We start from the raw sequence: 26,289 nt of genomic DNA, 5'->3' as shown, positions 1-26,289 counted from the left end.
CAAACCAAAGGAAGGGTACAGATGCATACTAGAAATGGAGTGATACCTGAAGTGGGTCACAAGCTATTGGTTTCATGAAGAGACTTCTTTCTGAATTAAATCTCAGGTAGTTGTGGCTGTGCTTGAAATTACCTTTGAGAGACTGCAACATACTTGTGCTACTAAAAGTTTCTGATTTTTGTAGTACGTGTGGCATCTTCATATTTTACGATTGTATGAAGTCCCTAATTATTTTTAAACACAGATTTGGAGCTAGGAAAACTTGGGAAAAGGTGAACAGCATGTTTTGCCAGCAACTGAAATTAGGTTTGGAATTAAAAGTCAGTTGCGCTCCATATCTCAAAGATCTTTTGAGGACAGTTTCTCCAGCAAGGAACATCTCTCAACCTTTGTATTTTCACTGAAAAGGACAGTTTTAATTTTTGCCAGTTATTTATATGGACTGGTAAGATTTTTGTGAAGCCCTGATGTGGGATCACTGTGAAGGATAATGTAGGCAATGCTGTTTGTTACATTATGCTAGAGGACAGTATGTACTAGAGAGTTATTTTAATATAAAGGTGGATGTATTCTGTTTCCTTTAATACTACATTACAAATTTTAGAAAATACATCATTAAATCAGATTTCCAAAGAAATCAATTAAAGTGTGATTCTTCGTTGTATTATAAAAAGCTTTAACAAAAAGCCATCTCACAATATGGCAATATTGACTGATTTTACCAGTTGTTTAGTACCTGCCAGTTCAAAAAGGCTAACATTGCTTGGAGCTGGTAAGTTATTTTTTTTTTCTATCCAGAAAGTCCCTGAATTATTTTTTACTAATCTGTTCCTAGGCAATGAAGGTACCGTATTTGTATGGTGCCACAGAAATCGTGTTTTGGCATCAACTTGGTTAGTTAACAGATTTATTCTCATCATCTGTTGCCACCTTCAGCACACACATATCCTTGCTTTCCAACATGCTGCCCTTTCCATGTGAAATGTTCTCCAGCGATGATCTTCTGAAGCCAGAGCACCTTTTATGACTTTAATTGACCTGTAAAGTGTTCTGCTGCAATGTCTGCGTGAAATTGCCCAACAGTGTTGCAGAAGTGGTTAACGTAGCTAGAAAATAACTGCTGTAGTTAGTATAATAAAAATGTAAATTTACAAGACCCTCCAAATTATACGAAGCTGACAACTTGTCTGCACTGATAATCTGAGCACTGGGGAATACAGAGTGGTTTTATTGCACTTTCCTTTTTATTCCCTTTCCCTGTAGTGAAGGAGGATCTTTGTGATAGAGCAGTATCAGTTGCAAAGTGCGGGACTGACTGCGTCTGCTGCTGTGTGGGAATAGAACTCTTCTCTTTGGGATGAAAGATGTTCAGATTTTGTTTTGTTAAGATTGAGATTCTTGGTTTTGTTGCTTGTTCTTGATTGATATAAAAGGTATCAAATACAACGGTGGAAATGTTTCAGTTTTCAAAACAGAAGTATCCATACGGTCATTTGTTATTTTCAGAGGTAAATTAGTTCTCTTTTTCCTTAAAAATCTGACTTTTGAATGATGTGATAGGTGACAGCAGAGTCTTTTAAAATGATGGAGCAAAATATTTTGTACAAAATCTTAATGCATTCAGACTTCATAATATTTCATTTCAATTTTCTTACGTGGGTTGATCCACTAGATATCATTGTGTCTTCCTGACACATGAAACATTATATCTCTCTGTCTTTCTGGTTGCCTTAATGTTTTCTGAGGCTGTAGTTTGAGTACATGCCTGTCTTCATCGAACCCTGTGGGTTGGCTGTTTTTTAAAGGTCTGTGTCTTTGGTGTACATCGCTATGGCCGAGTAGTCTGCGGTCCATCCCCTTCAGAGTGGTGACACATAATTGACCTGTAAAGGAAAATAAGAGCATGTGACAACCAAACCCAGTTATGGCAGCTCATGTGGACAAATCCTCCTTAATGTAATATAGGGGAGGGGGCTGTAAGTGGTCTGAAGATGCTGCTCAGTTGGTGTGTGAAAGGGAATATTTATGCGACATGTGAGTGGAATTTGACAAAGAAGTGTCTTCCAGGTGTATATATTACTATGAAATGCAAGGGTGTGAATATCAGAGTCATGTTTTCTGGGCAAACACTGCATTTTTGGCAAACTTACTTTTATTCTCCCAAACACTTTGATATTTTGCAGGATTTGTAATCTTCATTGAATACTGTATTTTCACAGAAATTTCCTGATTCTGTCTAAAAGTCACACTATATAAAGCTTATAATCTTCAATTTAATTTAGAGAAATTTCATTACATAATTTCTTTTATCCTGCAGAGAAGTGTAATAAATCTTAACTTTTTTGGATTCATTTTTTCAGCTAATGTGATCTGACAAGATGAACCAGAAGATGGTATTAAATAGGATATGTATATTATACAGCCTGTCTTATCATATGGAAATACAAGCTTCTTTCATCTAGTGACCCTCTACTGAGCATTTATGAATACAAATGGAGTTTAGAAAATATTTGTGTTATATATTATCCTAGAGTTTATAAATAACCTTTCAGACTACTGAAGAAAAGAATGAGTGCAGCAATAAAAGTGATATAAAATCACGTTGCTGTCCAAAAGGATCAAAATGAAAAGTTTTTTACAGATGAGCCCAGAGAAAATAGTAATAAAATTTGTAGCTCTGTTAATTACTAATTACATCTTTTCCTTATTAAAGACTTAAACCTGTGTTATATGGGGTATAAATTGGTTTTCCGTATGTGTGAAGGTTTTTGTCTCCTAATATTACATTACCTATTCCACCTACCCACCCACCCCTCATTCCCCACCCACCCCCTTTTTTTTTTTTTACCTGCTACCCCATTTTTTCTCCTGAACGACCAGTTGAGTCCATCTGCAGAGCTGAATGACTGACACCTCAGAAAATGATGGCTGACTTTTGGAAAGTTGAGACATTTAATAATCACAAAATCCTTAATTTGGTCAAAAAATACGTATATTCTAAACAGTTGAGAATACCTGAGGTATGCTTAAATACAATTCAGAAGCAGGACTTTAAGGCAAGAACAGTTCTGGCAATCCTAATGATCGCTGTTCTGCAAGAAGGTAGTAAAACCGCGTGCATCTTGGTGAATATTTTAGAAATTGTTCTGATAACTGCATTACTTTTCTTGAACTACGAAAAACCTGGAAAAAACCCTGCAGTAAATACATTATATCATTACATTCAGTACTGTACTTGAAGTACGACATCTTTGTCTTAGGAAATCTTTTTAAGGAATTCAAGTCTGCACGTGATGCAAGGACAGAAAAATTGTCTGAAGGAACATAAGCGAAAAACCATCCTGTTGACTTGGTTGGAAGTGGTTATTGCTGCGCTTCAGAGGGTATTTAGCATGTGCATCCGTAATCTAGATGAAGTAGTAAACAATACTATAAGCTTTTCGGATCAAGGACTACATCTTTTCTCTTTTAGTAAAACCCTATCTGACCCAAGCCAGCAGCTCATTTTGCATATATATCACAGTTTCTGTATCATTATTACAGTTTTATACATTTTTACATAATCCCATTGGGACTCAGCAGGTCCTTACAGAAGGGCTTGATTTTTCTCCCACATCTGAAGCTGGTTTTCACAGGCTCCTAGCTCCAGAAGTGTGCTCTTCTGCCTCCTCTGCCAAGGGGGCTGAAGCAGGGTAAGTCACGGAGTCAGATCACAGAGGCAAGGAGTGAGCAGTTCTTTCTCATGGTGTTTTCTGTTGCCGTTCTCTGCATGGGAAAAGTCCTGAAGGATGTCAAAATTGCACTCTGAAGGAGAGAAGACAAAAGCAGACTCGAGTTGAGAGCTGCTCACCAAAAACACCTTCTTTGAAGGGCATGAGGAGCACTGCAGGCGCACCTTGCTGTGCTGTTGGAAGCTGATGAGAAGGTCCATCTTGGAAGAGGTGGGAGCAGAGACCTGTCTGCCTGATGCAGACGATGCTGACCCCAGACTCTATGCTGTTTTCCTTGTCTGTATTGACTGGGAAGAATCAAATAACAAATATGAGGGCAGCTAAGCGATCATCTTGCAGTATCTTCTGGTTAACCTTGAGATAAGGGAAGGTGTTTAAATGGGTCTGTCTGGGCACCACAAGATCTATGGCATCAAGGAGGAGCATCTGGCAGAGGAAAAGACAGTAATAAGGATTCTGGATGCTGGTCTGCAGGAAGGGAGTAGTGAGTTCAGGGCAGCTCCGGCATCTCAAACCTGAAAGAGCTGTGAGCAGGGGCTGCGTGCTGGGGCTGTAGCCTTGTGATGGTCTCTGGAACAGTTTTCCAGTGGAGCGGAAAGGAAATTGAATACAGGTGCTATTGATTGGTATCATTGGTGTGGAGTCCTGTTACCTGAGCCGGGAGGTGGCAAGAAAGAGTGGTGGCAAGTTTTCTCCTCAAAAAGCATATTGGCAGGCAGAGTGCCACTTACTCTTCTCTTGGTTTCGTCTTTATGGGGGAATGACAGTACAGAGCTCCTCTCCATTTTCCCCTTCGTGATAGTCCCAAGATTTTTCCATTTTCTTTCTTGACCACTGAATTACACCGGCTTAAATCTCCACCTTCTTCCCATGGTTTCAGCCCTGCTTGCATGCCCTGTCCATCCCGGGCCAGAGGTCTGCAGCAGCAGGGTCAGAATGATCAGCCCATGGCTTCAGGTGCATCTGCTTTTCTGCTGGTTGGATTTTACAGCTGTTTGGTACAACAGCCGCTAGGAAGCATTAACAAGGTTGGTGAACAGATGACTTTATTACCCCTATCTGGTTTTAATGACAGCGAAATAAAATCAATTTTCACCAGGCCTGTCTGGGCAATTTCAATTGTACTGATGGAGTGTTTCACCCTGGCCTTGGAAATACGGCTGTTGCTGTAACCAATAAAACAAAAATAAGAAAAACAATCACTGTAATAGTGCGTTGGAAGATGGCAAGCCTGGAGCTGCTGATGCAGCATGGAGCAGGCAGGGAGAGAGAAATGGCACTAAGTGTGAAAGCTGTCCATACCTCCTCCTGGCTTTCTGTAGCTGACAGTAGAAGATGCACACCCTAACACGGGACCATAACAGTAAATATAGCGATGGATTAAAGATGGGAGAAGATAAACTGAGCAATTTTGTAAGCAAAGCAGGTGAATAGGACAAGGGTATATGAGGACAGTTTTAAATATATCACCAAAGTGAAGCAGAAGTCTTGACAAAGAAATAATTATCTGTTGTTTTAAAGGAGAGTATCTGATGCAGCACTTGGGTTTTGTGCATAAATCTGACCGGGCAAACTTTATGGCTTATTTTGGTTTGCTTGCTTGGTTTTTAGAATGTTGGATTTGTCCTTTAGTAATTTCATAAAAGATGGGATGGAGCTCTCCCTTAAGCAGTGTGCTCCACTTCATCGTTTCCTGAATGAATTGTAAAAGCAGGTTAATTTGCTGTCTAAATAGGCATAAGAGGACATAAAATTCCTGGTAGGCTGAAGAAATCTTACAAAATCTTACAAATGGTGCAATGTTTGGCAAAATAAATTCTCAGGTGCACTAAAAGCTGCTCTCTTCTCTAGTGAGGGGAGAAAACCTGATTCACTGTGTGTTTTCTATGCAGCATCATTTTACTTATTTTGCTGTGATCAGATGCTTGGCGGTCCTGCCCACACACAACAATCCATCACTTCCCTCTGACTCTCTCCCTCCCCCTGTGGTCTGTGCTTCAATAGCTGTAATATACTTGTCTACAATTGTCAAAAAGCTTTCCTGGTTATAAAATCAGGCTTTTTCTTTTCTTCTTCCTTACAGATTAAATCTTTAATGTGCTTTGATTAGAGTATTTTCCATTCAAAATAGGCTCCTTCTCCCCCAGAAGTAGGATGCCTGGTGGTTTTGTCCTATTTATCCAGAGGGAAGTGTAAGGGAAAGGAAAGATGTGAGAGAAGAGGAGAAAAATTGCCACGTCTGCTGAAACACAGGGCCCTTTGCCTGGCACGGCAACCATCACTCTCCCTGCACGGTCAGGGAATGCAAGAGACTGGGGAAAGGCTCCCTCTGATATCTGCATCCCTGTGTGCAGCTGGATGCTTTCTAGCTTTTAAAGAAACAGTGCTTTGTGAGCCCTTCATCTCCTCATGCAGGTGGTGGTGGTGGTAGTAGTAGTGAACGACACAGATTTGCCGGATGACACAGAGCTGATCCCTGCATCAGCCAAGAGGAATTAAGCTTTGTCACTCCCCGCTGGGGCTACCTTTGCTGGGTATGTGCGGGAGGAGGAATTCACAGGCTTCTGCTGCATTCACCCGAGCAGAGCCCTGAGCGCGCTTTGCCAGGGGAGGCAGGCAGCGAGAATGATAGCTGTCTCTTTTAAATGCCGCTGTCAAATCCTGAGGAGACTTGCTAAAGGTAACGTGTTTTCCTTCTTATTCATTCAGGGGCTCTGTTGCAGCCTTCCGGAGACACAGCCTGATGTTTTTACTTTTAAATATGACCGTCCTTCCAGTTCACTGTCAGGCAACAAAGAACTCTGAATACAGAAAGGTGTAGGGGCTCTTTCAGTTACAACCCTTACGTGTCCCATGCTGTGCTCCTGCTAGGAAGATAGGTTCCTGTTTTCCTCTTATTTTCATTGCTAAAAGGAGGATTTTTTTCCCAAGTGAAGTGCTAAAGTTATTGTGGGGTATAATTGTTTTGTATTTCTGCTAACCACTCAGAGGAGTCCCTCCTGGGTCAGTGCATGCTCTGCCTTACTGGGAACCACTGACAGTGATACTCAGGACCTATATCCAGGATGAATTTCTGTTGTTTAACATCTTTCGTAAGTGATTTCTAGCTATGCTTTAGATGCCAGCAACTGTTGTATGTGATGAAGTATGGACAGCAGCATGTGTTTTTTTAGGGCTGCACTCACATGTCACACTTGTGAAGTTAATTTGCCTGTTAGAGCAGTGTGCATTTTATGTTACTGTAGATCTTTGTAGCCTCTGGTCTTACTGCTCATAACTTTAAAATACTACTTGCATCTTTCTCTACTTGAGTCCTGTGTGATTATTAAAGCAGCTGTGTGAAAACCTCTGTCTGGATAAGGTACCTTCCCTCTTCAGAAATGAACATATCTTAGTTTCTAAAAATAACTTAATTTCTTCTAAAAAAATCAGTTCGGTTTGTTAATTTTTCCTTCTCAGTGTAAAAAGGTTTGATTTGGGATTTAGGCTCATTTTTGTTGCGTAAACTTGCAACATTGTATAGCATTATGTGTCTGCAAACAAGAAGCTTCTGGTTTTTAGCTTGGGTACTGTGAAACATTTAATGGCCATTATTGTGCAGCTGGAAACACATCAGTATGTGAATGAAACTGTTTGTATCAGTCTAGCTTGAAAAAATGAGAAACCTTTGATTATTAGTATAGCTCAAAATCGATTAGTATTTTATTTTGCAGAAGCATGAAAGAATAAGATGCTAATACTATGAGGCCAATAATGGAAAAAGAGCTTAATATCTCAATCGAACTTACAAAATGCATTTTCCTGTTCTTTAGACTGCTGTATGGGACCACGTTGTTCAAAACATGTGAACTCAAATATTTATTAATCATCCCCTCCTCTGCAGATTTGCTTCTCTTTCAAATCTGTTCTGGGTAATGCTTGTTTTTCTCCTTTGTGTAAAATGTTTCTATTTTGGTAGCTCTGTTACGCATTTATCAGGTTGGAAGTCAGCGTGTTCTTTTCCTGGTTTGAGGAATCTTTTTGTCTGTTGATGTCTTTATAAGACAGATCTGGGCACTAATTTAGTGTCTCACTGATGAGAGTTGTTGCTCCATTTAAATACAGTTTCCCCGGGAATAATCAATATTCCTACACATCATAGCCATCTTCATTCTTTCACACTTCCATCGTTCAACAGAATTCAGGGTAGTGGGTTTTTTTTCTCCTTTGAAATAATCTTAACTTCCTTTGAGACTCCTCATTCCTCCCACTCCCTCCCAATAGGAACCAGCATGATGCTATTGATTTTTTTACATTAAAGATGTGTGTTTTATGCTTGTCTTACTATTAACAATTGATTAAAAAAAAAAAAAAAAAAAAAAAAGGCAATCTAAAGGTACGTTCATATATTCCTTTGTAATCCTTATGCTTGCCAGACTGGAGTTGCTGTCCTAATTGATAGGCTCCTGAATTTGCACCATTTTGAGTAAAACCCTTGTTCTTTTAGCTAACTCCTCTGCATTCTGTGGCCTTGGGGTTTGCATCTCAGGCACCAGTTATAGACAGCTCAACACAATCAGGCTAGCTAAGGACAGGGGTGGACCTTCACGTTTTTAGTGTGGCACCACTCATGCCACCAGCTGGTAATTTCCTGCTGCTGCATCAGCTGGGAGGTCCCCTCCCCTTCTAGCTTGCTAGTCCTGAGGTTTGGTGCTTTCCTTGAATTCCTTTGCCCCAAAAGCAATTTTCCTTGCGTTAGTACTTTCCCCCAGCCTGTCTCTGCTAGGGTCTCTTTCTTCTGTGCTGATGCTATACCTTTGTGCAGTTCGCCAAAATAATTTCTTTACTTTCTTTTGGGCCCTGCTGTGGTAAAAAGAAACAGGTATGCTGCACACTTGATTAGTGTCTTGTATTTTTAATTGATTACACACGTGTGTTTAATTGTACATCAAAAAGTGGAAATACCTGCTTTCCTTTTTTGTGTATGTCATATGCCTGTCTTGACAAAGTAAGCTTGTAACTTCATTTGTTGTTCTTTTAGATAAGGACGTAAAAAGAAATGCCTCATGTGGGCAACTGGAGACTGTCCAAAAGCAATTCTACCCAACAGGGAGATGTTCAGGCAATATTGTGTTTTACAACAATTACACTCCCCTCTTCCTGTGCTTCATCTTAACCTTTCCAAGGAAAAAGCAAAGCTGTGTCTCTTTGTATTGCTACACATGCTTATTTTGTCATTTTAAAATCTCCAGCAGGAAAATCAAGTGTTCCGAGCAAATTTCAAGGCAAAAATACCCTATAGTTGTGGGCACACTCTCTAAAACCTGGTCAGTGACCCACTGCTGCTCATCCTTCCTGTAGCATGACAACGCATACCTCTCTTGTCCTCCACGCCAAGATCATCTCCACGTGGGAACACTGGTCTCCTTCTCTGTCCTCTACCCTCAAACTTACACCAGTGGTAGGACACAGGCCCAGTCGTAGAATCACGGGGTGGTTTGGGGTCTGTGCCATGTAGCCTCTGGGTACAAGGGCCACTGCATCTGAGGCTGCTGTACACCCAAGTCATCCTCTGTATTTCCACTGTATCAACTACATGCTCTTAGGGCAAAATATGTGGCAAACAAGATGTGCACGATAGTTATTTTTTCAGTAAATTCAAAATACTATGAGATTAGTTCCCTTAATGTGTATTACACTTCAGTTTTGCGAGTCTTTATTTTTGAAGGTCAGTCCATTTTCAGTAATGAAATTGCATGTTACCAAGCTTAGGTAAAGCTCTATGTTTGCATCCATTAACAGGCAACTATGGAAGAAAAGTATTATTTTATTTGATGATGCAATTTGCAAGAAGGGTGCTGTGTGAGACCATTGTCTCATACATGCTGAGACATGGTTTGAATTTCAATTTCAATCTAGTCTGTCTAGTTAAGAACAAAAAAAAAAATCCTGTTTTCTACACCAGTGTGCTGTTTCTACACCAGTGTGATGTTTCTATGCTATTTTTAATTTACATTTTTTTTTTTTATAGCAGTTAAAATGTTTATGGTGGATGGGAGTTTGTGCTGTAGTTAACTGATTTCTTTCATGCATAAATCTCTCATGCTTTTACCTTTGAGCTGAAATATTGCTGGCCCGATCTCTTTTTATTGTTGATTATCTATATGTTTTTGGCGATATATATGCATATGTGTGTGTATGTGTATATATATTTTAAGCAATGTTGCAAGTAGTTAAGCAGTTCTGAAAAGAGGTATCATCTCTACTATATTAGCTACTAAAATTTGCACTGAGAAGAGGGTTTTTTTAATTTTTTCTCTTTCCTATCCCAAAAGAGCAAGGTAATCCAAAAGCTATATTAAGAATCTGTAGTAGTAGCCATTTTTATAGATGTCCCTATGAGAAGTACTGGGCTTAGAGAGAGTGGTAACACATTTGAACCGGTTGAATATGAGGAAATGCCACATTTGAAGTTGTTAGCGCAACCACAAATCTGTTCTCTGTACAGCTGCTTGTGCTGTAGAATTTTTTGTGTGCGGTGGAGAAATACTAGGGGTTTTTCCCCCAAAATTTATTTCTGTAAGACCTTGGCCCCTACTGAGCAGTATGCTGCGCATACCAAAGAGTCTGTGGTAATCGCTTACATTGACTGTACCTGCTAAATCAGAATTGCACAATTTACAGTAATTATGTTAAGCGTAGCACTGTAGTACAATAGAGAAAAGTTGCTGAAATGTGTAAGCTGGTCAGGTTTACAGCTAAATTAACCACTTTATAGTTTAAAAATTGCCTTTCAAGCAGTGCATTACAGAGCCTTGGTGGTGGTTAATTTATGTACGGACATGTTCGTTTTTTCCCTTTATTAGCCCCAAGAACAGGTCTTTTAGGAAGCTGTGTCTACTGCGTAAAGTTGCATATAGAAATGTATCTCTCTCTCTGTAAGGGGCCGGAATGTATTTTTTAACATATCCAGATCAGTGATATTATTCTGGATATTATTATAATGGAAACAGAATAAGAGCACTCTGATAAAGATGTCAACTGCTGTTACACAGCGCATAGTGTAAGGAGCTGAGTGGTCTGCCTTTCATCCATCAAAGCTTTATAGTGTATCTTCAGGATAATTCATCACCTACTGCGCATACAGATCCTTTCTGCAGACGCAGATTTTTATGCTCCCAATATGTTTCCGATACAGTGAAATAAAGCAAGCCTAAAATGGGGGATAGTGCACTCCAGTTCACAAGATGATCGGTTATCTAAAAATTGGTTAGAGGCCTAAAGCATCAAAGGATGAATTCTGAATGTAACTGGATGTAGGTTATACTTTGCTTTGTCCACAAGCAACTACAAGAAGAGCAAACCCAGAAATTTTTTTGAAGGCATGAAATTAAAATGGTGCCTTGACAAAGAGACTGTATAGTATTTTATTACAAACTTTCCAGTGTTCCAGAGAATCAGCCCTGGTTGTGACAGCAAGTTGCCAGCTGGTACCTTATTTTAATAGTAATTCTAACTATGTGGTCTTTTTTTGTCATTAAGTTGTTTATAAAAATACAAATTTACAGTAAAAGAACTGAGTCAACAGCTGGATTTGAAGTAAGAATCACAAGTAGCAATATCTGTAGGGACTTTTGAACATAGGTTAGTTCCCTATGAGTTCTGAACATTCAGAAAACTAAGTGTGCTGACAAGTTATATGAATAGGCAGTCAACAGGAATTTGCTGGTTTTGTGCATTCAGTCGGGGTTTTGGAAGTATGCTTTGAGGTTTTTCATACTAAACACGTGTTTATCCAGGTTGTCCAGTTCCCTAATTTTTTTCGATTGTATTTCTAAAAGTGAACTATGTGTTTCTTCTGACTTAGTAACAGACTGCAGGGAAGGAATAAAGAGTGGAAGCAAAATCTGGAAACTCTTTTCTGCTAGCATTCGGGAGCTCTAGGGCCACCTCCAGAGATGCAGCCCTTCCTTAACAGGAACCATTAGCACATACGTGATGAGAAGATAGGAGAGAGTCCACAGGGGAGAGCTGTAGATCAGTATGTCAGCAAGGGAAGTTTTGACGCTGCTCTTAGTGCTTGTAATGAAGTAATTATTTTTTAAAAAAAAAAAATCCTATTTCTTGGGACTTGGATCTTTTTTTGTTTTGTATTTAAAAAAAAACCAACACCAACCCATAATGTATTTTATTGCGAGACTGTTAGATAAGAAAATGAAGGCAGAGATTGGCCATGACCTGCCCTATATCACCCAGCTGGTCCATGGCAGTCTGAGATACAACCCCTGCCTCCTTTCTTCTCTTTCTGCATCACTGGTTGTGAACAGTTACTGAAGTTGGCAAAGTGTGAGAGAGCAGAGCAGAGTGCATGACTTTTTCCCTTCTAGATTTTTCACCCATCTTGTCTTTTTTATTTGCACTTAAAACAATCCTGGCTAAAGGCACTCTTAAGATTGCTTTGAAATGGTACAGTGCCTGTGTTACAATCGCTTAAGGAGAGGGAGAGAGATTAATATTTGTTAAAAAGATGTTCCTTTTGTAATTGCTGTTTAGGCTTTCCAGCACCATGTATGTGTAGAACAAAAGAGGCAGATTCATTTTATTTAATGAGTATTAGTAGTTTGCAACATTGTCTTTTTGTTCAAAGGATTTCTTTGAATGTATTGTTGTAAGAAGTAATGAAGTGAGGAGAAAAGATTTTCCTTTCTGCAGCAAGCTGATCACAGTTCACAAGTTCAAGCAATATTTCTTCACTGATAATATATTCAAGAACTGGCAAACTCTTTATTAATTATTCAGGATGATCTAAAGTACAGCAGCATACTAACCAATCTGTGTGAAAGTTTGAGAGAAGAGAGAGACGTAAAAATACTTCCCATATCAAGCATGTACTACTTAAAAGTGGGAGCACTGCTGCAGCCCTGATGGTCTGAGAATGTGTGTATAGCTGGAGTTCTGCAGAGAAAATATCTCTGGCTTAGATAAGGTGGAATAATTGCCTGCAGGCGCCTGTAAGTTGTGAAGAGACAGCGGCAAGCCGTCATATAAAGTGATTGTAAGTGTTCATTAGCTATCTGATATCTATCAGCTGTTAGTAGCTGGTATATGATATGGCAGCTCTGATACCTGTTGCACCTGTAACATGTAGGGAGTGTTCTTCCCAGTGTGTGTATTCTTTTGGGAGCTGGGTGGGTTATAGGAGTTCTTGGCTGGTTCCTGCTGAACTTCTTGCACAGTTCAGCAAGTGTCTTGGACTTTGTGCCTTGTCCCTAGCTGCGTGATAGGGATAGCAGTACTTCTCTCAAAAATATTCTGAGTAAAATGAAAGAAAAAGAATTATTATGCAGCAGTTTGTAGGCTGTCTAAATATTAAAGTTTAACTGAAATAGTTTATTGATAAGTGTGCCAGTTTTAATATGAATGCAGGTGAGACATTTGAGCTGTAAATAATGAAACCCTAAGCTGGCTCATGGATGGGGTGTTGCACAAATGTCTTTCTGACCATCACCATTGCTGCAGGATAGAAGTGTGTTGCAAATGTTTCATGAGTTTATCTTGTTCGTATCTCTGTGGACACCAAGCTGTGTGGTGTGGTCGGCACGCTGGAGGGAAGGGATGCCATCCAGAGGGACCTTGACAGGCTTGAGAGGTGGGCCTGTGAGAACTTAATGAAGTTCAACCAGGCCAAGTGTAAGGTCCTGCATGTGAGTCAGGGCAAACCCAAGCCCAAATATAGGCTGGGCAGAGAATGGATTGAGAACAGCCCTGAGGAGAAAGACTAGGGGGATGCTAGTGTATGAGAAGCTCAGCATGACCTATCAACGTGTGCTTGCAGCCCAGAAAGCCAACCATATCCTGAGCTGCATCAAAAGAAACGTGACCAGCAGGTCAACAGAGATCATTCTGCCCCTCTATTCTGCTCTCATGAGACCCCACCTGGAGTACTGCATTCAGCTCTGGGGCCCCCAACATAAGAAGGATGTGGACATGTTGGAGCGAGTCCAGAGGAGGGCTACAAACATGATCATAGGGCTGGAGCACCTCTCCTCTGAAGACAGGCTGAGAGAGCTGGGGTTGTTCAGCCTGCAGAAGAGAAGGCTCTGGGGAGATCTTACAGCTGCCTTGCAGTACCTAAAGTGGGCTTAAAGGAAAGCTGGAGAGGGACTTCTTACAAGGGCATGTAGTGATAGGACGCGGGGTAATGGCTTTAAACTGGAAGAGGGTCGATTTAGATTAGATACAAGGAAGAAATTGCCCACTATGGGAGTGGTGAGGCACTGGAGCAGGTTGCCCAGAGAAGCTGTGGATGCCCCATCCCTGGAAGTGTTCAAGGCCAGGCTGGATGGGGCTTTTGAGCTAGTGGAAGGTGTCCCTGCCCATGGCAGGGGGGCTGGAACTGGATGATCTTTAAGGTCCCTTCCAACACAAACCATTCGGTGATTCTATGATCTTCAGTGTTGTTGCCTTTTCAAGTAGTTCTAGCAGAATCAGAGGGCAGAGATTAAAAAACACTTCAGCGTCTCATTTCTGCCAGGAGCTCAATCTGGATGAGCATCCCAGAGTAGTATAGAGGGTACGAGGCAGGCTGGAGCAGAAGGCTAGGTGAGAGCATGTGTTAATACAGTGGGATAGACACTGCAAATTCTGCCAGTGTACAAAAACATACGTCCATCTTTGCATTCTCATGAGAGCACTGGATTTTTCTTTGCAAACAAATCAGCTCTCTGCCGGGGCCTGTCCGGTGCCCACATGAGGTTTTTGTTACTTTGAAAGAAGTGTCTGAATTCCACGGAATTACATGAACAGAGGTGAAGCCTGAGGAAACGTGGAAAGGAGAAGGGCGGCGTGGGGTAGGAGAAAAGAGGCGGTGTGCATATCAGGCCTTGGGTTTGCAGTCGGCTGTGGGGCCATGGCCCCCAGTGCTTGGGGGGGGGGGGGGGGCGAGGGGTGTGCTCCGGTGGGGAGCAAAGGAGGCCTGAGCTGCAACCAGGGCACACGCAGCAGGAACGTGAGATGCAGCACTGCTGGGAGCTCTGCAGATCTGCAGAGCTAAGAGGGAAGAGGACAACAGGGAAAAGAGAAGCGAAGGGGGACGTGAGAGAAGCTGGAGGTGGAGCAGAGGCAGCTCATGCTGGGGGCACAGCCTCTGCTGCTGGAAAGGTGCGTGCAGTGTGAGGAAAAACAGGGGCCTGAGCTGCCGGGGGTTGAATAGTAGGGGTTAAAAACTGGTCATTTTGTGAAGGTATTTTATTCCACTTAAAGTCTGCAATTACTTAGTAGTGCTTACCTAGACATTTTAGGTAATTTAAGACGTAATGTAAGGTGAGATTTCGGGTGGAAATGGGCTGTGGTTCCTTGTGTGGCCAGGTACGCTAGGGATGGGTGGACCTCACTCTCTCACATGCTTTATGAATACTTAGTTTGGGATACTCTCTGGAATAGAGATAAGAGCACACCTGCATTTTTAGGCAGATTTCTGCACTTTTGCAGCTTAATCTGTCTCCCAGCGTGACTCCAGGGAGTAGTGCCCCGTCTGCACTTCATTCTCTGCCACCATGGTGGTGCTGCCGGAAGGTCCCGCCACAGGCACAGCCCGTAAGCGGTCGGGTCTCTCTGTCAGTGTGCGTTACTGCACCTCTTCAAACAGCTGGAATTAAATCGACAAAAGGTAACCTAATTTCTGGCGCCCTACCTGCATTCCCGGTGGGAGTTTTGCTGGCCTGGGGAGAGGGCTGCTCGGGGGACACGCAGGGAAGACTGCCCTGGGTAAAGACTATCCCCAAGGGCCCAGTTCATGTGAGCTGCAAGCAAAATGAAACCTCTTCATAACATTGGGTTTTTTTCCAGGGAAAATCTGATTGCTAATATTGGAAGTAATTAAAAATTTTGTATTAACATCTTCTGAATTTATTAGGCATGTAAGTGAAACGGAGCTACCACAGTGTTACCACAGGTGCCGTGTCACTCCCTCGCTTTTGTGAGGGTATGAAGTTTTAAAGATACTTGTCCTTTTTGTCTCCTTTCTTCTCTTGGGGGTTTGTTTTAAAGCATCACTCCTCTAATATTTAGGAACCTTTTAAGACTCTGTATTTAGCATATTCAGCCCTGGGTGAAGGTTAAAAGAAAGCTTCAGCCCAGAAAGTTGTTATTACAGCGAAAGGGGAAGCATTACATAAGTCTCCGCTGCAACCTCTACATCTTATCCCTTGAACTGCTTATCCTCAGTTTTCATCAATGCTGTTGGGTATGATGGTTTTAGTAGAAAAGGCAGCTTCCCTGAAAGTGTATTGGCCAGAAAAATTAGTCCAGATTGCAGTGATTATAAAGAGGCAAACACTAGGTATAATTTTGTGGGGAACAAAATGTTGCTGGAAATAACGTCTCATCTAACAGGCTTCCTCTGCCTTAGCTTCTCAGTGGTGAATTGAGAAAGATGTTTAGCAAAGAAATACCAGCTATTCAAGTGACTGAATTACTATAGCGCATTGGTAAATGTCACCAATAAAATGCAGTTTAAATCCACAATACTCTCAAGGAAACATTTATGCTTTTAATGAACTAGAATTTGACAGCCCTGCCTGGCAGAAGAGATCGTTTCTGGCATTTAGATTATTTTTTTTTTGGCAGGGGCATCCAGTATATGTTGTGACCTGTCAGAGACCAGTGCAGCTTTGTAAAGATATTGTGGGCATGTTGTTTTCAGCTATATCATAAGTCAATCGTGAATAACAAAGATGAAATTTCCTACCATGTTATGAGGCTTAAGTTGATAGATCATTGCCTTCTCCCCAGCAGTCAAAAGGAGGGTACCTTTGGGGTATTTTAAATTTTCCAGTGACAGGGTGAATGTGTTTTTCCTTTACTTACATGCTTATGTACATGTACACAAATTTTTGTAGACCTAAGATATTTTGATATTGTTATAGCACCTGTGGGTCAGAACTACATTTTGCTGAACCTAAGCATAAATTATCACAGTTCTTGTTCCACTAAGCTAAAAGCAGTAATTGAGAGAAAGCACAACCTGAGCAAATATATATAAATATAATTGGTGTGAGTTCTTTTTTACTGGACAAAAAAAAAATAATTCCTTGAAAGTAAAAAGAAATTGCTTCAAAAAGGAACAAACATAAACTTTGTAATTAATAGCTACTTTCTCAAAGAATTAGAAGGAACAGAGAAAAAAGGGATTATGTGTAAGTTTTGGTTTACTACTTTAAAAAATATGCAGAGAAGTGTAATGTTGGTGAGGGAGTTTCCTGGAAGTTTAGCAATTGGAATGTTGTCTAGTTGCATCTCGTCTCCATTTTCACTCTAAAGCTGTATAACACAGTGATAAATGTGCCTGACGACCACTTTTACTCAATGTTACAGACCTTCCAAGGCAGCATGAGCCTTTCCAAAGGCTAGCAGGAGCAAGTGGAAGGTAGGTTAAGCTTGAGCTCCCTTTGTAGAATACAGTTCCCTCTTCTGCATTGCTATTATGGACCGTGTCAGGATGGTTCAAGCAAGGCCATCAAACCACCAGCAGCAGGATTTCCTGCAAACGCCAGTCTGAGATCCACTTAGGCGCATATGCTATGTAATATTGAACAGCAGCTGCTCTGTGTTGGCTGACAGCTGCATTGAGGTAGTAACTGTAGCCCCAGGGAGTAAGACTGACTTCCCTTTTGCTGCATCTGTGGCAGCAGCACAGTGAGGAGATCTCTTTTGTCCAACGTAACAGAAAATCTTCATGCAATTTTCACTTAATCCCTACAAAATATGTGAGCAATTTTTCTGATCACAGTGTAAACTTCGCCCTTACGGGATTCACATCCTCACAATTTACCCAGATTGAGAGCTTGGAGTTGTTGGGCTGGGATGTGGTGTACTCAGTACTGAGCTTTGCATCTGTATTCAAGATTTCAGATCTCAATTTAGGCGTAAGTCAAATGGTAGTTTAACAGTACTAGCCAAGTCAGTTTGACTTTCAGCGTGTGTTTCAGACCTGCTGTGTTGTTCCATGCTACTCTGTGTTTTGGTGTTGGGTTGTTTTTTTTTCCCCTGGCTGTCAAAAGAAGTGCCTCCACCTTTGCAAATAAGTACCTGGGTAGGGGTCACAAAGGCAGTAGTGAATTCAGGCTATTTCTTTTTTATGGTTTGCCAACAGATTAGGGAACTGACTTCCAAACTTTTTCCTGAATTCTGCCATTGGACAGTAGGGGAAGTTGGACCTTCTTGAACTAGCATTAGCCAAATGGGCTACATACTGTTTTGAAGTGGTTTGCATGTTGTGTCTGTACATGCGTCACAGTTTGAGAACTCCAGATCAACATGCTGAGACACTAGTTCAGTTTGTCAAAGGTTCAAGTGATGCCCTGGGTAGCATAAAAAAAATAGCATCTTCTTTTTGCTGCACTTAAAATAGAGAATTTTGTAGTTGGTTATGTCAAGAAGAAAGACCTAAAAAAATTAAATTGTCAAGTATTTAAAAAGGGGAAAATACAGTAACACTTGGATTATTTTTTTTTTTTGCTTTTGGCAATTTTATGTTTGGTGAAAGTTCAGAGCTCGATAGTTACATCATACCCATTAAGAATCAAAGAATCTGGTCTCTTTGTGTGTGTGTTTTTTTACTTGTCACAATTTTAAACTTGTATGGTCTTGTTACTGATGAAAGCTGATGGGCAGCTGCCTAAGAAGAAATTAGGGCCAAAGCTAACATTTCCAGTGTATTGTCCCACTGAAAGCAGCACTCAGCACAGTCACATATCCACTCACATGCTCATTCACATGCCAAAAAATTACTGTAATGAGCTTCCTCCCCCAGCCCCCATCTAGCCATAATTAGTCAGAGTAAGTGACATTTCCTCTGATCTTTTCATAGCAAATGCTACTATGTGTTATAGTAAAAAGAAAATAGCAAAGGGATGATACTGAAAAGAGCCAAGGTGACTTGTACTTACAGTGGTTCCTCGTGTCTTTAAGACATCAAATGCTCTGATATCTGGAGCTTATGCCCCAACAGGTGGAGAGAGAAGAATATTTGAAGATGTCAGAAATCATGGTGAATAGCAAAAGAACAAAGTAGACGATTACTGTTCAGAAACAAACTTAAAGTCTGACAAACAGACATAGATAAATGTTGACTACAAAGCTGAGGACATCACACCAAAGGACTCTTGCAAAGTTATCATGAACAATTTACAAACTTGGATGGAAAATCTGTATATAATTCTAACAAAATTTAATGTTATGGTGGGTAGTGACATCAGGAATAATCTTCGCCTAAGCTTAATGAGGTGAAAAAGGTCAGCTTTGCCAAGCCACAGTAACTTAGAAAACTAAATCTAGATTTAGAGGTCTGAATGGTTTAACTGGTTTAGCTAAGGTTTAGATGGAAATTATGTTACTCAGTGTGTGGCCCATGGACTATTCACAGTCCATGCACTACTTTCAAGGGGTCCGTGAATAAAATAAAGCAAAGCAAATTAAATTCAGTGTTTAATTTTCACGGTTGTGGAAAATATTAAAGCACCTGAAAGTCATAAAAAATGGAGGATATGTGTGTTTATCTAAACATACATGTGTCTATATATACACATATGTGACTCACATGCAAAGGCTATCATACTACTGAAACTGGATATAATAGCTAATGCAATAGATCAAATCCCAAATAATTACAATAAAAGATTCACACGATGTAGGAAGGAATAATTGTAAATTTTAGTTTCCTTAGAAGAGCGAGATAAATCTAAAATCTAGAACAATTGTGTTCTCGGCAACCAATCACATTGGTGGTGTTGCATATCTGTATGCAAAAAGATCACCATTTGATCTCTCTACATAGATGAATTTTTAATACATAGATTAATCCCAAGTTTAAAATGAGGAAGAGTGTAGCAGGATACTCAAATAGTCAGTTTCAAGTTCCTTATTCATCTCTGAGATCTGAAATTATGAAAGTAAAGAAATAATCACTGTTCTGCTGATTTATTTGGATGATAAATATAAAATAGGTAAAATGCAGTAGTTTAGAAGGAACTTTACAGCATGTAACAAAAAGTTGTTCACTCCATGAACATCTTAAAGACATAGCTAATGCTCTTTCTTCGAGAGAATATTCTGGAAGACAACTGCTAAATATTTTATCAAGTGGATAGCTAAATTATGTATCTGGAAAACTCAGTTATGCTTAAGAAAGACTCTCAAAAGCTCATCTTTTCCTAAAAATGTGGTTGTGGAGGGAAGACTGTACTGTCAAGGTGGTTTTTTAATTAGTTGCTAAGATAAACAAAATCAGACCTGCTACTTCAAGATCAACTTTGTTTTAAATAGGAAGAACAGCAAACATGGATTGTATGAGTGAAAGAGTGAGAACGTGGCTGGATTAAAGCTTCTTCATCATTGTTGGCAATCAGGGTGTCATCAGGATATTCAGGAATGTTCTCGTGTAGAGGGCGTGAAGTTTATACCCATCTTATTATCGAGCAGCTGAAATACAAAGAATTTATGGTAATTTATTCTTTCTGCTGGTTTTCATTACAAGGGTTTTTATTCTGGTAAGCCTTTGCTGCAAATGGGAATAGTCTTCCTGTAAATGTAGGTTTTGTCCCATGAATCCATGGGGACTGTCTGTCTGATTTGGAGTTGCTAATGGATTCGGCATATTACTGGAGCATTTGCTCATCTAATACCACCTCCTTGAGTCATGAACTACATTAAAGTTTTGTTCTTGGCCTCCTCCTCAGCTGCCCCTTTTGTGGTATCTGTGCACATCCAAACCTTTTTCTCTGTTTCTGATCTTACTGGTTCAGATGAGATTCTGAAAGCATTCTGTGTAGCTTCTCAAACCAAGTTTAGAGAACAAAAATTGTAGGTGCAAGTGCTGGAAATCTGAATCCACACTGCATTCCAGCCCCACATATCTGATATAAGAAGAAAGAGATCATGTGCTGAATCCTTATAATAAGTCCTAGTACTGGGGCTGCTGGCTAATCTGAACCACTGCTTTTTGGGAGGAAACATGAAGCACGGTGTAATGAGATGGGGGTCACTGGAGTGCATTAGGAATGAGCTCTCTGTGCTGCCTAAAGCTCCTCTGCCCCAATGAAGCAGGACTCCTGGGCACCCACTGGAGTGTTCCCACTTCCCTCAGACTCCCAACATAGCTGGTGCCCGTGCTGGGGTGACTGTTCTCCTTGTGATGGTTTTACTTGTACAGGAGTACGCTTGGATAGATTGGTCATCTCCGATATAAAGACTTGCTTTGACAGCTTAGATAGGTGCAGCTACTGACTGCGGGTGCTGCTTGTTTTTGTGGCTGGGAATCCCAGGTTTGTTTCAGGAATTTAATTTTTCTCCTCAGATGATATTAGCAAGGGACCTACAGATGAAATCAGAACCCTGTTAAATTTATCTGTTGCCCATGGGATGGTATCTTAATGTACTAGAAACCCCTATGGCTGAAACATAACCAAAAAACAGTAGTCCATGTGAAAAGGACAGTGAGGCCCAAAGTAATTCAGTACTTACATGGTTGGTAGTTGTTTTCCTGAATTTGATTTTTAAATTCAGCTGCCTCTTAACAATTCTGTGTCTATAGCATTCTTTGCCAAAGCTGGCGTGGTAAGGGAAGGATTAAAGAGGAGAGGCAAGCTCAGCTGGCCCTGCTCTGTGACCCCACTGCTGGCCCTGGATGGTGAGACTCATCCAACAAAAGCTCAGGAGCACTGTCCCACTCAAATCTCAGGAACCTGTAGCTGGGTGTGGACACTTGGGATGGGATGGCTTGTAAGAAAGGTGGATGAAAGCAAAGCTTGCTGGGATGAAAGCTTTTACCTAAAAGGAAGCTCGAACTTTTCTGTGATGACTTGACCTGCTGGCAAGTAAATATGCCAGGCCAAATATTCACTGGTAATCCTGGTGGGAAACTTGGGATGGAGAGACAGGACAACCTGTGAGATATTTATGAGAATAAAGTATATACTCACGCCATCTGTGAGAATAAAGTATCAGCTGGAAGAGATAATCTTGGTGCAGAGTAAGGAGAAATTTTCCTTAAACTGCAGAGGCACCAGAAGTAGCTGGAAAATACAGTATAGAAACAGTCCTTGCAGCATTGCAAAAATATGGCTAAGGATGTGGGTGTAATAGCATTATATAGGTCCTCTTCAGGAGATGCTCAAGCATCATATAAACCCACAACAAACAAACATAAATGAGCGTCTGCATCACCAGAAGGAAAGCGATGTCAGAGGAGCTAGTTTGATGCTAGAAACCAAATGCTAGGAGCTTAAGCAAAACTGTTTTCCTAAGACACGTGTCTGGAGAAGTTGGCTAAAGTTATGGGTCCAGATATGTGGAGAAAACCATGGACCAAATGTGTCCAAAATAGTTCCTGCAAGATCCTCTGATGGAAATTTTGATGGTGGGTCTGGACTGACTGAAGCAGGAGAAAGAGCAGTGGCCTTTCCAGAGGACAGAGGGGCCAAGTGAGATTTGGAAAGGATTTTGAGTCAGTGAGTCTCACCTGAAATGGAGCTGAACTTCATTAATGGGTTGACTGGAGAGCTGTATTATTATCTGCAATGGAGACAGACTGAGCATCAAGCAGCTACCTGATAGTTAATGTTGGAGACCATTTCTGCAACTGCTGTTGAATCTATTCCACTCAGGATAGGTAAAAAATAATAGCTTGGATTTTTAAGGGGTGGTCATTGGCTGATTCTTTCTCTGGATGATCCCCAGATCATTTCCAGCTGTAGTGCTGCAGGAGCAGTATAATGTAGACATGATGATTCATGACATAGCCTTAGCTGGAGAAATGCATCAGCTTTTGTATTGCATTCAGCGGTCATAACTCTTTAAGTGATCCTTGGTCACTTAAAGATCTTAGGACAAGGTCCTTGTCCCAAAGACTGAAAGTCCTTGGTCTTTTAACGCCCCTCTGTTGTCTAGCATGTCATGTTATCAAAGGTCAGAGCTATATCTGGCTGTAATTTATTAAGGCTTAATAAATTATTAGTGGATATCACGTAGTTACATTGATGAACAGTCAGAAAGTTTCTTTGTAACAATGGTTTATAATTCTTTAAAACACAGTTTTACTGATATGGCAGGTATTTGTCAAATAGTAGTACTACTTGGCTGGTTTAGAAACTTAGTTAAAATGTTAACTGCTTGAGAAATGTTGGCCATACTTTAATTTCTGGCAAATGGTGGCTTCCTTCAACCATTTCTCAAGTAATCACCTTAATATCACTGTAGGACAGTGTGTTCAGGAGTGGAAGACACTGTGAAACAAAATGCAGGCCATTCACACTTCTGCTGCCTAGTTGGGAAAATATTTTTGTATCTATATATTTTTTACTCTATACAAATCCAGTGCCTTCCTGACTGAACTCTTAAACTGTCAGACTTCAAACCTTAGGAGATAGACTGTTCCATATTCCATGTTCCAGCATTCTAGGTAGTTGCAATTTGTTTGTTCATGTTTTCACAAGGCAGTGGTTTGGGCTACCATTGAGAGTTGGTAGTCATCGCTTTATGCATTGAAGTTGTGCGGAGTTCATCCATCTGTTATGACAATGTTTTTGGCTGAAGTCATATATTTTTGTCTGAAACTCTCTGATTATAGAAAATTGGTAGCTTCATTTTTTTGAGACAGATCCACAGCTGTATTTGTAATGTTCTATCGAATTGACTGTATTTTCTCTTCAAACTTGGCTTTACAGATCCCTTGGAAAAAACTGGTTTTAATCAGTGTTACATCCTGTAATATATTTATTGGGTTGTTCTTGTTTTTAACTGGTATTCTTATTTATGAGGAAAATGGAAAACTTTATGAATGGAGAATGGTGAGAGAATCATGGGGATTTGACTACGTGAACATTCATTCTTAAAACAGTAGAGAATTTTAACTCATCTGAGTGGGGAACGATTAAGAGGGTGGTGGCAATATTTCATTCCAAGGATTGACAAGAGTATTCTGAATTATCTGGAAAGAGTTTTAATTCCTCATGGTTATGTGGTGTCAGGACTGCCAAACATCACACTCTGCTGAACTCTGTTCCAGGTCAGCCATTTTCACAGAGGGCTGCTGGCGTTTTGTAAGCTTCTAGCACTTGTCAATTTTGTTTCCCTGTCTCCTCTCAGTGTCTGAGATCATCTCTGTTTAGTTTTGTAGGAGTCTTTTGGAAATTACCAGCTCCTTTGTTATTTGAGGGAACCTCTTTAGAGTAAAATCTGTCCTGTAACTGATTTCACAAACTCTAAGGTAATGTAGCAGCAATAGTCAATTTAAAATAGGAGTTTTCTTTGATTTTTGTGTAGATCTCAGCATCTACAGAGGCCAGCATTTTGTCTCCCGGTTTGCTGTGCAGAAGATAAATTAGCAGATACTATTTTTATACTGTAAAAGCGGTTGATATTCGTCCCTTAAGGCACTTGTGGTTATATTTTAAGGAAGTTAAAAAGTAACAGCTTCTGTGTACACCACATACTTGTTCTTTTGCTGTAGTAATTTTCTCCCTTTTCAAAACAACCTTGATTTATGGAGCAGGAGTGGCTTCTATTTGCATATGCAAACTGTGAAGCCTTGTGTATTGGACAAAATACAAGAAAAACATGATTAACTGCTGTGGTGTGTCCAATTCCCTGCTTGATCCTCAGCAGCACCTCTGGGCTCTGAGTCTCTTCTCATACTCTGTCTAGGGATATTAGACAAAGATGTGGATACAGCCTCAGCCTAGGGCAGGATGTGCCGAAGATCATTTGATGCTTGTCCTCCTTACCATTTTTTTCCTTAGAGCCTTACAAAGGGTAGGATAGAAGTGTTCTCATGCTTTGTGGTAGTTGTTTTTTGATCTGGGGTGCCATGATATCTCTTTGTGACTTGAGTGTGAGGCTTCTGTGCTTTAATTCCCACCTGCTGCCTGAGGGGCTTTCTGGATTTACACCATCACAGGAAACAAACATAGTGAGGATAAATCTGATGGGGATGAGCAGAGCCTCCTGTTGCCTGACCGCATTTCTTGCTTAACATTTTGGGAGCCAAGGAAAGGTAAATAATCTCTGACCTTGACTCTAGGTCCTGACAAGGTTTCCAGAAGCAGCTATAAGGAGAGGGACTTTGAGTGACAGATGTTAACAGTGAAGACATTGGAATCTCCAGACTCATGCTTTTTTGGTTTAACCACTAGGAATTTTATCTCTATGCAAATACATCTTTGCCATTGACTTTGGTTTTGACCTCCTTTAAGTTGCTTCTTTTCACTAGAGATCTTAGCTGCATCTCACTAGATATCTTATTTGTGGAAGTTAAATTAAATGTTTCAGGAATCAAAGTCTTGCTGCAGTTGGGAATAGCCATTCAATATCCACACATCACCCAGTATAAAATAATGTTATTTGCACACACATTCTGAATAATTCATGTTACATATAGAAATTTCAAATTTCCATGTTGGTATATATCATTCAGGAGAACAACATTGCACGTTACATCTTCTCCCAGGCAGAGGATAGACCCAAAGTCGTATTTCAAGCTATTAGTGCAATGTTATTTTCCTAAATGCATCATTCAGTACTGGCAGGGATTTCCAGTGCTTTTGATCAAATTGTGATATAAGTAGACAGTTCTGTTATTGCTATCAGGTTTACTTTCCTGGGGGATAGATGTCGTTGTCCTTCTATCACCCCGAAACTTTAAAGTGTGTATTTCATTCATTTGCTGGTTCCTAACACTCTGCGCAGTGCATGGTTCCTACCCTATCCTATCATTGTGAATTGTGTAGTGTACTTAATCCCAGAGTTGAAAGAGTAGTGATGGTAACATATTGTTGCAATAATCTTTTTGAGGACAAGTATGAGAAAAACCTGGAAATTAGGATAATGGGAAAGATACACTGCATTAAATTATACTACTTCTGAAAGTACACACAGGCAACTGGATCGGCTCTGACAGAGCAGTGTTACAGTGCAGTTCTCTCTTCCTTCTGTACCAGCCACGTTGTTGCAGTGCTACAATGGCTTCTCTGTTTGTCCATTTGTCTTTTTTTTTAAAATAGATTCAGAATGTGCAGCAAGCTCCTTCTTGGAAAGTATAGAGCTCGGGTTTTTTTTTTTATTATTCTAATTTTGAAGTTCAGCTTTTTTATAAGATCTGATCCATTATATGCAGAGGGGAAACACGTATGATGAAATCTTCCTAAAGATGCATCCAATTGGAACGCTTAAATGTAGTACTGTAAACTGCTAGGAGTCATTTAAAAGAAATCGCAATAAATGAGAGCAATTGAAAAATAATGCTGAATATATCTGCATTTTGTGTAGCTTTGTAAATAACTTCATAAAAAGTAGCAATTGTTTAGTATTTTAAAACCTGCAAATCTGCTTTATCAGTGAGGAAAAAAAAATGGATACTGGGTACACTATTGCACTTTCTTCATCTGCTTATTTTCACTTTGGATTGTATAGAAAACCTTTACATAAAATTAAAATTAAATTAGGTGTGACAGTTGATCATGATAATTACTAGTTATTAGCTGAAATAGTTTTGTGTTCACTGTTGAAAAGTAGGAATCTGCAAGGC

At 40.3% G+C, this 26,289-nt stretch overlaps 1 protein-coding gene across 8 annotated transcripts in view; it reads left to right on the top strand.

The window, feature by feature from the left end:
- GRIP1 (glutamate receptor interacting protein 1) overlaps positions 1-26,289 on the top strand; it is a 328,966-nt gene that overhangs the window by 161,571 nt on the left and 141,106 nt on the right. Inside the window, exon 1 of one of the 8 annotated variants that reach the window (XM_055712780.1) lies at positions 6,270-6,411. The exons of the other annotated variants lie outside the window; for them this stretch is intronic. Coding sequence (XP_055568755.1) covers positions 6,357-6,411 — 55 coding nt within the window. The 5' untranslated portion in view covers positions 6,270-6,356. Of the gene's footprint in view, positions 1-6,269; positions 6,412-26,289 lie in introns of those variants that run through there. 8 annotated transcript variants of the gene reach the window in all.

This window comes from Falco cherrug, chromosome 5 (genome assembly GCF_023634085.1).
Source record: "Falco cherrug isolate bFalChe1 chromosome 5, bFalChe1.pri, whole genome shotgun sequence".
NCBI classification, from domain to species: domain Eukaryota; kingdom Metazoa; phylum Chordata; class Aves; order Falconiformes; family Falconidae; genus Falco; species Falco cherrug.
The sequence above is the reverse complement of the archived record's forward strand: the minus strand, read 5'-3'. Positions and strand labels throughout refer to the sequence as shown.